We start from the raw sequence: 14,380 nt of genomic DNA on the forward strand, positions 1-14,380 counted from the left end.
GCTCTTTCGCCTTCATTTTGTTGATGTTGTGTATGACAGTATTGTTTTGCAAATATTGAAACATCCTCACATCCCTGAAAAAAATCCCACCTGATCATGGGGAATGATCTTTTTTATATATTGTTATACGTGGTTTGCTAATATTTTGTTGAGGTTTTTTGCGTCTATCTTCATCAGGGGTGTTGGCCTGTAGTCTTCTTTTTTTGTGGTGTCTCAGTCTGGTTCTGGTATCGAGGTAGGTCTGGCTTCATACAATGTATTTGAAAGCTTTTCTTTCTCTTCTGTTTTTTGGAATAGTTTGAGAAGAATAGGTATTAACTCTTTTTTAAATGTCTGGTAGACTTCACCTGTGAATCCATGTGGTCCTGAACTTGTACTTTTGGGTAGTTTGTTGATTACCAATTCAGTCTTGTTTCTTATAATTGAACTGTTCAGATTCTCTATTTCTTCCTGGCTCTGTTGTTGGATTCTATGTTTCCAAGACTTCATCCATTTCTTCTAGATTGTCCAATTTGTTGGCATAAAAGTTTTCAGAGTGATCTATTATACTTCTTTGTATATCTGTGGCATCAGTTGTTACTTCTGCTTTCTCATTTTTTTTTTAATTTGTGCTGTTTCTGTTTTTTTTCTGCATGAGTGTGGCTAAGGGTTTGTCAATTTTGTTTAACTTTTCAAAGAAACAGCTCTTGGTTTCATTGATTTTTTTCTGTTGCTTCTTTTAGTCTCTGTGTCATGTATTTCTGCTCTGATCTTTATTATTTCCTTTCTTTTACTCATATTGGGCTTTGTTTGTTCTATGAGAAACAGTACTTTGAGTATAAAATCAGTACCTGATAGTGATTTAGAGCAGGAATACCAAATGTGAATTGGCTTAATTTAATTTCATTGGTCCTACATCCATATAGACAATTTGCTTTCTTTCTAGTTAGAAGAGATATCTTCCATCCCTGTTTGGTGTGAATCAGCTATACCAGTGTTCTAGATCCTACCCTCAGCCATGCTCCATCAGAGTTTTTCCTTTTAACTATATCGTTGAAGGTTAATTATATATAATAAACTGCACCTATTTAAAGTATATAGTTTGACACTTATAGTGAGCACAGTACACCAAAGAGATGTGGGTTGAATCACTATGTTGAACACCTGGAACTAATGTACCATAGTATGTCAATTATACTTCAGTAAAAAAAATTAAATAAATTATTCAGTTTGGTGCATTAAAGGAGTCATACAAAATTTAGGAGCATATTCGGAATGATTCCTTTTGTATGTGATTCCAGAAAGTGCACAATAAGTTTTAACTATTTTATTCTGTAACTTATTAAAATTTAGTTGCCCTGAGCCTGTTTTCTTATTTTTAAAGATAAAATGGGATAATTAAACTAATTTCAGAAGAATACTATGGGAATAAACAAATGTGTGGTCATATTTTGTAGATCCCTAAGAAAGTGTTCAATGATAAGGGGTATGATAGACGTGTGTGTGTGTGTGTGTGTGTGTGTGTGTGTGTGTGTGTGTGTTTATACACATTTTTCTTTAAAGAAAACATGGGAGCTCATATGCATACACACCGACTCATTATGAGGTGATGTTTCAAGTCTCTTGTAAACCAGAGAGAAAGGGGGAGATGATAAGAATGAAAAGAACAAGCATTTGGATTAACATAAAAGTAAAAGTAGGTAAAAATTTAGAGCCAAAATTTCAGATAGAACAAGTGTCCTTAATGATTCGATTTTTCTACCTTAGTGCCTGCAAGTCAGAAAGGCTCATTGCATAAGAGATTATCTGTACTGGCTATTGGCGTTGAAAAACTCCAAAATGACTTCAAATTTATTTTTCCACTTAAGGTAGGATTTCTATATTGAATACCCTTATCCAAGAGAATGTAAATCAGTAAGATCCAAGACTGAATTAATTTCCCTTGAACAAAGTGTTATTGGATAAATGTCTGGATTAAATTTTTATTGTGGTTGCAATAAATTACCAGGCTGCTGCCTTAAAACAAATCAACTTATTTTCTGATAGTTCTGGAAGTCAGAAGTCTGAAATAGGTCTCCCTGGGCTAAAATCACGCTGTCTGTAAAGAAGAGTTCAGCCTGAAGGTCTGGGGGAGAATAGGTTTTCTTGCCTATTCCAGCTTTAGAGCCACCTATACTCCAACTCATGTGCCCTCCCTTTGTCTTCAAAGGCAGCAACATAGCAACTCAAAATCTCTCTCTGACTCCAAGTCTTCTGCCTTCCACTTCCACATTTGGAGGACCCTTCTGATCTATTGAGCTACCTGGATAATCCAGTACCTGGGTAACTTTACCCTAGTGTCAGCTGACCAGTAATGTTAATACCATCTGCAACCTTTATTCTCCCTTGTCATTACACAAGACATATCCAGAGATTCTGTAGATTAAGATATGGAGGTATTTGGGAGACATTATTCTGCTACTAAAAGTCTTTTTCAGGGTATATTTCATGTCAACTCAGGGGACCTCGCTTTGAAGAATCAAACACAGAAGTTATTTCAGACTCCAGGATGAATACTTAGACTTTTCATTCAAAACCACACATGAAGAGGAACACATGGCTCATTTATTAACATCACCCCAAAGCTATAAAGGGTAAAATAAATCATCAACTAAATGAATTCAATATCATCTCTAGGTTAAGGGAAAGTGCAAGGAGTTTAGACCTCTGGAAGGCAGGCAAGTTCATGATAAAGAGGAATACAAAACTGGATTCACCTGACTTCTACTCTTGTCTCCCAGGAACAGAGTCTCAGCAGGAAAAGTTTCCTTTCTGTCCAGACCAGTGGCCCATGGGGAATGAAGTGCTCCGAGGTGGGAGTAACAATGGAAACAGCGCCTAGTGAGCAGACACAGGGAGCTGTAAATATCTCCTCTGCTTCAGAACGTGCATGTGAATCCTTGGACTGGCCAGGACATGGTTGTTATTTTTGTGTTCCTAAGTCTGGCTGGGGGACCCATGCTTCACTGCTTCCTGCTGTCCTGTCTGGGAACAAAGCTTTGGTCTCCGTCATCAACCATCCAGGGAGGAATTCAGACCTCCACACAGAGACCTTCATCTTATAGACCCCACCAGGTGAGTCTTAAAGTTCACCAGGTATTTCAGGAAAGGATCAGAGAGAATGGAAGCTGAGAACTTTTACCTGAGGTCACCTGAGACTAGGTAGACTCATTTATAAGAAATTTATGTAATGTGTTCAAAAGAGAAGTGCCCTTTGGACTCAGCAATACAGGCATCATTGTTGACAATACGTGGTGGAAATGGAAGTCCAGTTGGATGTGACAGAGAAAGGAAATCGGGAGACATAAAGTTGTTCCAGTGAAAAGAGAACATATCCGAAGGGTTTGCAGCTGAGAGGAGCAGGAAAACAGAGTATTGGGCTTGCATATGTGTGCAGTGAACTTCTTAAGATGTGGTGTTTTTTGGCATGTTCTGTATTTAGAGAAAGACCCAGAACCATGCAGGTAGCCAGTCACTTGCAACAACAGTTCTTGAGACATACATTTCTCGGCATCTTCTCTCACACTGAGTATTCAGATGAAAAAATGTATTTAATATGCAAATAGGGGTATGCTAAGTAACTTTACTTTGTAATACTTCATTACCAAGAGGTGTGGACATGATGAAGACGTTTGTGAGGTAGAGGAAAACCTCAGCCAAATCCCTTCACCAGTGAGAATCACTTATTTACTCACAGGAAGTAACTGTATTGTAAGCGTTTATTTATACTATCACCATCTGCCACCCTAGGAGGACGGGTGCTGCTATCCCCACTACCTGACTACGGATTTTCATATTTGGATTGGATTGGTTGTCTCTCCCAAGTTCAAACAGCTTATATGTGGTCTATCTGACATTCAAAACCTGGGCTTTTTTGTTTTTGTTTTTGTTTTTGTTTTTGTTTTGTTTTGTTTTGTTTATTATATTATGTTAGTCACCATACAGTACATCCCCGGTTTCCGATGTAAAGTTCGATGATTCATTAGTTGCGTATAACACCCAGTGCACCATGCAATACGTGCCCTCCTTACTACCCATCACCAGTCTATCCCATTCCCCCACCCCCTCCCCTCTGAAGCCCTCAGTTTGTTTCTCATAGTCCACAGTCTCTCATGTTTCATCCCCCCTTCTGATTACCCCCCCTTTCTTTATCCCTTTCTTCCCCTACCAGATAATGCTAAGTGAAATAAGTCAAGCAGAGAATGACAATTATCATATGATTTCTCTCATCTGTGGAACATAAGAACTAGGAAGATTGGTAGGGGAAAACCTGGTTTTCTGATTCCAAAAGTTTTCCATTTAAAATCATTTGGAAGGTGTTTCTTATTTCATCTTTAAAAATCCCCTTCTATTTTCATACACTGCGTATTTTCTGTTGTAAATTGCAGGTTTATTCCCTTTGCACATTGTTCTAGAGGGATATTCAATCAGTAGAGTGTCTTGACATCATAAGAACACCACTCATTTCTTATTTTTATACACTCTTCTTTTTCTGCATTGTTAATCATTCTGGGCATCAGGGACTGTGGACTGGGGCTGGAAAGCTGCCAGAACCAGGGAAAATTTCTGTTCATCACAGTCTCTGAGTGACCTCCTGAGCTTATTAGAGCTTTTACCCTTTGTGTCCATTTCTTTTCTCTGTGTTTTTGGAACTGTTTTTTTTTTATATATATATTTCTTTAAACACAGGACACAAGATGATTGTATTAAAATGAAGCCCACGTTTCCATGTCCTTGGGAGATTTGCTAAATAGAATTTAAGTGCTCTTTACACACTCTTCTGGGTAAAGGTAATCTCATGTTGACTGCTGGCCTACTACCATTTCTTTCAACATTATTGTGGCTGCAGGTGAGAAAAACATGGTAGTAATGCAGTGCCAGGAGGTCAGAGTTCAGTGTGTGTGTGTGTGTGTGTGTGTGTGTGTGTGTGTGTTGTGGGGCATGAGCAGTCCTCAGGGCAATGGTACCCGAGTTCATATACTCCAATGTGTGACCCTTAAATGCAGACTGTTAACCAACAGATGGAAATAAGGAAGGGATCCATCTCTATTCACAGAATACCTTTGAACACAATTAATAAGATGCAAAGAACACCATGTGAAGGAAGGACTCCCTATGTCTTGAAGTCCCATCAGTGGCAGGAAAGCCCCCTTGGTCCTCAACATTCTCTGCCACCACCTCTCCTTTCTCTCCTCTTGCTCGTTCCCTCACCGCACTGACTGCATGTTGAGATCTGCAGATCTTCAGTAAGTGCCTTCTGCGGGGCCTTTGCTCTGCTGTCCCTGCAGGGCACACACCTCCCCCAGATATCCTCCTGCCTCCTGCTCAGTCTTTCTGGAACCTCTGTTAAAATGTCACCAATGACTAGTATCTAGACTATATAAAGAACTCTCAAAGCTCCACAGTTAAAAAAAAAAAAAAGCATCCAATTAGAAAAGGGAATAAAAAACACACTTCACAGAAGAAGATATACAGGTGGCAAACAAGCACTGAAAAGATGTTCATTAGCCATCAGGGAAATGCAAAGTAAAGCTATAATATCATTATATAGCCATTGGAAAGGCTGAAATGAAAAAAAAAATAGTGACCTCATCAAATATAGTTATGGGCAACATGACGGATTCTCCTGTTACGGAAATGTATTGTATCTTGACTGTGTCATTGTCAGGACCCTTGCGATACTGTACTATATAGGTTTGCAAGATGTTATCACTGGGGGCAACTGGGTAAAGGGTACACAAAATCTCTCTGTATTATTTCTTACAACTACTTGTGAATCTTCTAGTATCTCAAAATAAGAGTTTAAGTTTGAAAATGTCCCTTATCCATACCTCTGAATTTAATAAATTTGCTTTAAGATAAAAAAAAGGCACCTTCTTTACAGGTCTTCCTGAAATCCTATTAAAACTTAGTACCCTCACCAGCCACTCTTCTGCATACTGACCTTTTTTTCCCTTCGTAATACCTGTCACTATCTAACATGGTATATGATTTCTTATTTTTTTAGTATATTCTTTCTTCATCATTAGATTGTTGGATTTTTTTTTCTCCAAGGTTTTATTTAAATCTCAATTTGCTAAAATATGGAACAATATTAGTTTCAGGGGTAGAACTTAGTGATTCAACACTTCCGTACAACACCAGGTGCTCATCACCGCAAGTGCCCTCCTTCATCCCCATCATTATTTTCACCCAGCCCCCCGCCACCTCCCTCTGGCAACCTTCAGTTTGTTCACAGTTAAGAGTCTGTTTCCTGGTTTGCCTCTCTTTTTTCCCCAACTGTTTTCATTCGTTTTGCTTCTTGAACTCCACACTTGACTGAAATCTTATGGTGTTTGTCTTTCTCTGAATGACTTATTTCAGTTAGCATAACACACTCTGTCCACATCATTGCAAATGGCAAGATTTCATTCTTTCTGGTGGCTGAGTAATATTTCATTTTGTATACCACATCTGTATCCATTCATCAGTTATGGACATTTGGGTTCTCTCCAGAGGTTGGCTGTTGTTGACATTGCTGCTATAAATATCAGGGTGCATGTAACCCTTCAAATTAGTATTTTTGTGTCCCCTGGGTAAATACCTAGTAGTGCAACCTTCAGAATGAGAGAAGATATTTGCAAGTGACGTATCTGATAAAGGATTAGTATGCAAAATCTATAAAGAACTTATTAAACTCAACACCTAAAAAAACAAATAATCCAGTTAGAAATGGGCAGAATAGACATTTTTCCAAGGATATACAGATGGCCAACAGACACATGAAAAGCAGCTCAACATCACTCATCATCAGGGAAATACACACCAAAACTACAATGAGATACCACCTCACACCAGTCAGAATGCCTAAATTAACAACACAGGAAGCAACAGGTGTTAGTGAGGATGGGGAGAAAAGGGAAGCCTCTTGCAATGTTGGTGGGAATGCAAACCGGTGCAGCCCCTCAGAAAACAGTATGGAGTTTCCTCAAAAAGTTAAAAGTAGAGCTACCTGTGATCCAGTAATTGCGCTGCTAGGTATTCACCCAACGAATACAAAAATGCTACTCAAAGGGATATGCTCCCAAATCTTTTTAGCAGCATTGTCTACAACAGCCAAACTATGGAAACAACCCAAGAGTCCATCAATAGATGAATGGATAAACAAGATGTGATAGATATATGTGTGTATGTATGTGTATATATGTGTGTGTGTATCTGTATATATACATACTGTGTAATATTATTCATTCATAAAACAAAATGAAATCATGCCATTTGCAATGACATGGATGGAGCTAGAGTGTGTTATGTTAAGCGAATGAAGTCAGTCAGAGAAAGACAAATACCATACAATTTCAGCCATATGTGGAATTTAAGAAACAAAACAAATAAGCAAAGGAGTAAAAGAGAAAGAGAGACAAACAAGAAACAGACTCTTAAGTGCAGAAAACACACTGCTGGTTACCAGAAGAGACTTGGTGGGGGGATGGGTGAAACAGGTGATGGGGATGAAAAAGAACACTTGTGATGTGTGTTGTATGGAGTATTCAATCACTATATTGCCCACGTGAAACAAATATTACACGGTAGGTAAATTACCTGGAATTTAAATAAAAAAATAAAAAATTGTTGGGCCGGTGATGGGTATTAAGGAGGGCACGTATTTCATGGTGCACTGAGTGTTACATGCAAGTAATGAATCATGGAACATTACATCAAAAACTAGGGGTGTACTGTATGGTGACTAACATTACATAAAAAAATTATTATTAAAAAATTATTATGTTATTTTATTTCTTTGTAGTCTCCACCACTACATGGAAAAATACAACAACACACGAATTTCAGAGTTTGTTCTTCTGGGATTATCAGAGGAGCCAGAACTGCAGCCCCTCATATTTGGGCTTTTCCTCTCCATGTACCTGATCACTGTGTTTGGAAACCTGCTCCTCCTCCTGGCCGTCATCTCTGACTCCCATCTCTACACCCCCATGTACTTCTTCCTGGCCAACCTGTCCTTTGTAGACATCTGTTTCACCTCCACCACCGTCCCTAAGATGCTGCTGAACATCCAGACTCAGAGCAAAGTCATAACCTACGTTGGCTGCATCACTCAGATGTACTTTTACCTACTGTTTGCAAGCTGGGATGACTTTCTCCTGATGGTGATGGCCTATGACCGCTTCCTGGCCATCTGTCACCCACTGCACTACACAGTCATCATGAACCCCTGGCTCTGTGGACTGCTGGTTCTGGTGTCCTGGATCATCAGTGTTCTGAATTCCTTATTACAGAGCTTAATGGTGTTGCGGCTGACCTTCTGTACAGGCATAGAAATCCCCCAATTTTTCTGTGAACTCAATCAGGTAGTCGAGCACGCCTGTTCTGACACCTTTGTTAATAACATTGTCTTGTATTTTGCAGCTGTGCTATTGGGTGGTGCTCCCCTGGCTGGGATCATTTACTCTTATTCTAAGATAGTTTCCTCCATACTTGGGATCTCATCAGCTCAGGGCAAGTATAAAGCATTTTCCACCTGTGCATCTCACCTCTCCGTTGTCTCCTTATTTTATTGTACAATCCTAGGAGTGTACCTTAACTCTGCTGCTCCCCAGAGCTCCCACGCAAGTGCAGTGGCCTCGGTGATGTACACTGTGGTCACGCCCATGCTGAACCCCTTCATCTACAGCCTGAGGAACAGAGACATAAAGAGGGCTCTGAAAAGAATCACTGGAGTTCCAGTGATATAAGGGCCATTTTCCTGGGGCTGAAGAAGCACCGATGATTGCAGGGCTTGCAGCCTCAGAGCCAGGAACTACTATTCTTTGATCAGGTTGTGGAAGTAGAAGTTGCTCCTTCTATATATTTTCTGGAATTTCTATTTGTTTGAATTCAACTTTTCCATACATCTAAGTAACTCACTTTGTTAAGCTTCTGCTCCAATACACAGACGGTTTCCCTTTTGTCCATTTTCATACATTCTTAACATTTTCCTCAACCTTGGAACTCAAATGCCTGGAAATTTCTATATCTTACATAGGACATGTTGGATTTCTTAACAATACTTCATTTCAAATGACTTATACCATGTCACGTAAATTTTCCCTAGATTTCCTGAGAATAATTATGAGCTGTACTCTTCATATGGAAGAAGGTACACTTGGCCACTAAGCCAATCACATGACTTTATTGTACAGGAAAATACAAAAGCCCGGGTTTCCCCTTGAGACTTCATTCTTTCTGCATCACTACCTTCACTCCTCTTCCTGAGAATGTGAACATTGTTCCCTCTATGTCTCAGGCTCCTGACAGGGATGCTCAGGCTAGGAAAGCCTGGGCACGCCCTGCGCCCTGTGCTTGTGGACATTCCCACAGATGCTTCCCTGACCAGAGCCTCTGCTGTGGCTGCACCAGCCCTTGGGTTCTCGTTGTGACTGCAAGACACACCTCAGAAATACCCATCAGTATCAAAACCAGCTTTACTCTTCACAGGTCCTGGAGGGCACAGGGGATCCCAAAGGTCATTCAAGGCAGTCTCAAAGGGGGAGAGAGAGACTTTGAGAGGAGAGAGAGAGTGCCACTGAGGAATCAATCTTTATTAGGGTCCATGGCCAGAGTGGTTAGTGGTATGTGGTTCATACTATATTGGAGATTTTTATTTGATTAGAATGTGGGTGTTGAAGGGGAAATCAGGGTCTCTTGTGTGTCAATACCAAGATTACCCAGGACCTTCTGAAAAGGTACTTCATGGCTGGGGCAGCCTGAAGTCTTCTCTGGTAATTGTCTACCACACTTGACAGTGTGTTAACTCAACATGGCTGTCTTTGAAGTGGATGCCTCAGAAATCAAAAGCTTCATGTCAGGCACTTACAGTCTCTTTAACAAATGGGGTAGGTGAAACTGGACAGCCACATGCAGGAGAATGAAACTGGACCACTTTCTTACACCATACACAAAAATAAACTCAAAATGGATAAAAGACCTAAAGTTGAGACAGGAATCCATCAAAGTCATAGAGAAGAACACAGGCAGAAACCTCTTTGACTCAGCCACAGCAACTTCTTGCTAGACATGTCTCCAAAGGCAAGGGAAACAAAAGTGAAACAAAAGAAAAAATCCAGTCATCTGTTGAAGGGCATCTTGGCTCCTTCCACGATTTAGCTATTGTGGACATTGCTGCTATGAACATTGGGGTGCATATGGCCCTTCTCTTCACTACATCTGTATCTTTGGGGTAAATACCCAGTAGTGCAATGGCTGGATCATAGGGTAGCTCAACTTTTAACTTTTTAAGGGACCTCCACACTGTTTTCCAGAGTGGCTGTACCAACTTGCATTGCCACCAACAATGTAGGAGGGATCCCCTTTCTCCACATCCTCTCCAACAATTGTTGTTTCTGCCTTGTCTATTTTTGCCATTCTAACTGGCGTAAGGTGGTATCTCAGTGTGGTTTTGATTTGAATTTTCCTGATGGCTAATGATGCCCTTCAACAGATGACTGGATTAAAAAGTTGTGGTCCATATATACAATGGAATATTACTCAGCTATCAGAAAGAACGAGTTCTCAACATTTGCTGCAACATGGATGGCACTGGAGGAGATAATGCTAAGTGAAATAAGTCAAGCAGAGAAAGACAACTATCATATGATTTCTCTCATCTATGGAACATAAGAACTAGGATGATCAGTAGGGGAAGAAAGGGATAAAGAAAGGGGGGGTTATCAGAAGGGGGAATGAAACATGAGAGACTATGGACTATGAGAAACAAACTGAGGGCCTCAGAGGGGAGGGGGTGGGGGAATGGGATAGATCGGTGATGGGTAGTAAGGAGGGCACGTATTGCATGGTGCACTGGGTGTTATACGCAACTAATGAATCATCGAGCCTTACATCAGAAACCGTGGATGGTGACTAACATAATAAAATATAATATAATATTATAAAAATATAAAATAAAATATAATAAAAACTCATTAAAAAAAAGAAAAAAAGAAAAACTCCATCAAGATAAAAAGCTTTTGCACAGCAAAGGAAACAGTCAACAAAACTAAAAGGCAACTTACAGAATGGGAGAAGATATTTGCAAAAGTTTTATCAAATAAAGGGCTACTATCCAAGATCTATAAAGAACTTACCAAACTCAACACTCAAAAAATAAAAATCCAGTCAAAAAATGGGCAGAAGTTATAAGTTGGCTAATTGAACATAATAAAATAAGATTAAATTAAATTTAAAAATAAAATAAAAAATAAAAATAAATTTTAAAAAAGAATTAAGCAGAAGACATGAACAGACATTTCTTCAAAGAAGGCATTCAAATGGCCAACAACACATGAAAAAATTACTCAACATCTCTTGCCATCAGGGAAATACAAATCAAAATCACAATGAGATACCACCTCATACCAGTCAGAATAACTAAAATGATCAAGTCAGGAAACAACAAATGTTGGCGAGGATGCAGAGAAAGGGGAACCCTCTTACACTGTTGGTGGGAGTGCAAGCTCTTACAGCCACTTTAGAAAACAGTATGGAGGTTCCTCAAGAAGTTAAAAATAGAGCTACCCTATGACCCAGTAAAGGCACTACTGGGTATTTACCCCAAAGATACAAATGCAGTGATTCAAAGGGGCACCTGCACCCCAATGTTTGTAGCAGCAACATCCACAATAGCCAAACTGTGAGAAGGCCCAGAGGTCCATTAATAGATGAATGGATAAAGAAAGGGGGGTCACCAGAGGGGGGAGTGAAGCATAAGAGACTATGGACTCTGTGAAACAAACTGAGGGCTTTGGAGGGGAGGCGGTGGGGGAATGGGACAGGCTGGTAATGGGTAGTAAGGAGGGCACGTATTGCATGGTGCACTGGGTGTTATACGCAAGTAATGAATCATCGAACTTTACATCAAAAACCAGGGATGTACTGTATGGTGACTAACATAATATAATAAAAAATATTTTAAAAATAGATGAATGGATAAAGAAGATGTGATACACACACACACACACACACACACACACAGTGGAATATTACTCAGCCATCAAATATAATGAAATCTTGCCATTTCCAATGACATGGATGGAACTAAAGGGCATTATGCTAAGCAAAATAAGTCAGTCAGAGAAAGACAAATACCATATTTCACTCCTATGTGAAATTTAAGAAACAAAACAGGTGAACATGGGGGAAGGGAAGGAAAAATAAAATAAGATGAAAACAGAAATGCAGGAAATCCGTAAGAGTCACTGAAGTCTAGGAAACAAACTGAGGGTTGCTGGGAGGCGGGTGGGGGTGGAGTAACTTGGTGATGGACATTAAGGAGAGTAATTGATGTAATGAGCACTGGATGTAACATGCTATTGATGAATCACTAAATTCTACCCCTGAAACTTTTAAAACAGTACATCTTACCTAAATTGAATTTAAATATAGAATTTTTAGGGGCACCTGGGTAGCACAGTCATTAAGCATCTGCCTTCGGCTCAGGGCGTGATCCCAGCGTTCCGGGATCGAGTTCCACATCGGGCTCCTCTGCTGGGAGCCTGCTTCTTCCTCTCCCACTCCCCTGATGTGTTCCCTCTCTCGCTGGCTGTCTCTCTTTCACATAAATAAATACAATCTTAAAAAAAAGAAAGAAAGAATTTTTAAAGAATAAATGAATCTTGTAAGAAAAGAATGAAATGCAAGAAAATTAATTTTTTAACTCCTAGAAACATTCCAGTGTAGTGTCTGTGTCGTGCGTGTGTGTGTGTGTGTGTTTCATATTTTTTTACTTCAAATAAGCACACTCCCAGCATGTGTACACACACAGACAATTTATGATTTCATCCTTTATGTTAAAAGGAAACTTGAGGAAGAGTTGGAAGAGATAGGACTGAAAAGAATGAATGGCTGAATCAACATGAAATAAAAAGATCCAGAAATATAGACAACAAATTGTAAATTACAGAGAGTGACCTTAATTTTGATCATGAGTTCTTTCCTATGTCGCTGTCTCAAAGGTCTCAGAGTCAGAACGCACTCACATTTATGGCTCGAGGGATTCACTGAACCCGCTGATTGGGCAGAAGATCTACAAATCTATTTAATTTACTTTCTACTTCATGTGGGTTTTTAAGACATGCCTACTTTCATTTTTTTTACTTATTTATTATTTTTTTATTTATTTTTCTTTCAAGATTTTATTTAAATTCAAGTTAGTTCAAATATAGTGCAATATTAGTGTCAGAGGTAGAACTTAGTGACTCATCACTTAAATACACCACCCAGTGCTCATCACAAGTGCCCTCCTTACAAACTATCACCCATTTACCTAATCCCCCATCCACTTCCCTCCATCACCCCTCAGTTTGTTTCCTGTAGTCAAGAGTCTCTGACAGTTTGCCTCCCTGTTTTTATCTCATTTTATTTTTCCTTCCCTTCCCTTCTGTTCATCTGTTCTTTTTCTTAAATTCCACATATTAGTGAAATCATATGGTATTTGCAACCACATAGATGAAACTAGAGTGTATTATACTTAATGTGGGTTCTTTAAATGTAAATTACCTTTACCCAAGGGAGGCTGATGAATGGATTGGAAGACTTAAACTCAGTTCCCTCAAATAATTTTATCACTATGTTCATATGAGATGCCTCCTGCTACTGTAAAGTATCCCCACACTACTTGCTTAAAACAAACACGTACATGTTTTTATAGTTCTGGAGGCAGAAGCTTGGAAGGTGTCTCATCGCGCTAATAGCAAGGAGTCTGCAGGGTTGAGTTCCTTCTAGAAGCTCAAGGGAGAATGTGTTTCCTTTCTAATTCCAGTCTCTCTTGCTGGCCGCCTGCATTCCTGGGTTCATGGCCCTTCCTCCACCTTCAGACCTAGCAGGGCAGCATTTTCAATTTCTCTCTACCACCAAGTCTTTTGTCTCCCTCTTCAGTATTCCAAGGTCCCATTGCGATTACCTCCCTCCCATCTGGACAATCACAGCTAATCTTTTTATCTCAGTGGCAGTTTATTAGCAACCCTGTTTAATCTGCTGCCTTAACCCTTCTTTGCTATAACAAATAACATGTTAACCGAACTAGGGATTAGAAGGTGGGAGAGCCCATGTTTGGTAGGGTCTTCTTCAACTTACTACTACCAAGTCTTTTTCGTAAGTGTACTATTTTGGTCACTTATGAAAGCAAGAAACGCAGACTTTACACAGCCTCAAGAATGAGTGAGTACACTATTCTTTCAAAATTTCATGCAATGACAATATTTGGTGCAGAAGACTTAAAATTCCCTACACCATCACTAACTCAGGATTACATCCTTGCTAATTAAAAGTGGTTCACAAGGCAGGACCTGCACATCGACATCTCCCAGGGTCTTGCTAGAAATGCAGTCTC

At 39.6% G+C, this 14,380-nt stretch overlaps 1 protein-coding gene across 1 annotated transcript; it reads left to right on the forward strand.

Moving 5' to 3' along the window:
- Positions 1-7,817: 7,817 nt before the first annotated feature.
- On the forward strand, positions 7,818-8,750 carry LOC113248940 (olfactory receptor-like protein OLF4). Its single transcript, XM_026490527.1, has one exon. It carries the CDS (start codon positions 7,818-7,820, stop codon positions 8,748-8,750), a length of 933 nt encoding a protein of 310 aa, XP_026346312.1.
- Positions 8,751-14,380: the final 5,630 nt, after the last annotated feature.

The sequence above is a fragment of the Ursus arctos genome, unplaced genomic scaffold (assembly GCF_023065955.2).
Source record: "Ursus arctos isolate Adak ecotype North America unplaced genomic scaffold, UrsArc2.0 scaffold_14, whole genome shotgun sequence".
NCBI lineage: Eukaryota > Metazoa > Chordata > Mammalia > Carnivora > Ursidae > Ursus > Ursus arctos.

Excerpts from the sequence above, each read along its gene's own strand:
- LOC113248940 (XM_026490527.1), top strand. The coding sequence starts at position 7,818 with ATGGAAAAATACAACAACACACGAATTTCAGAGTTTGTTCTTCTGGGA.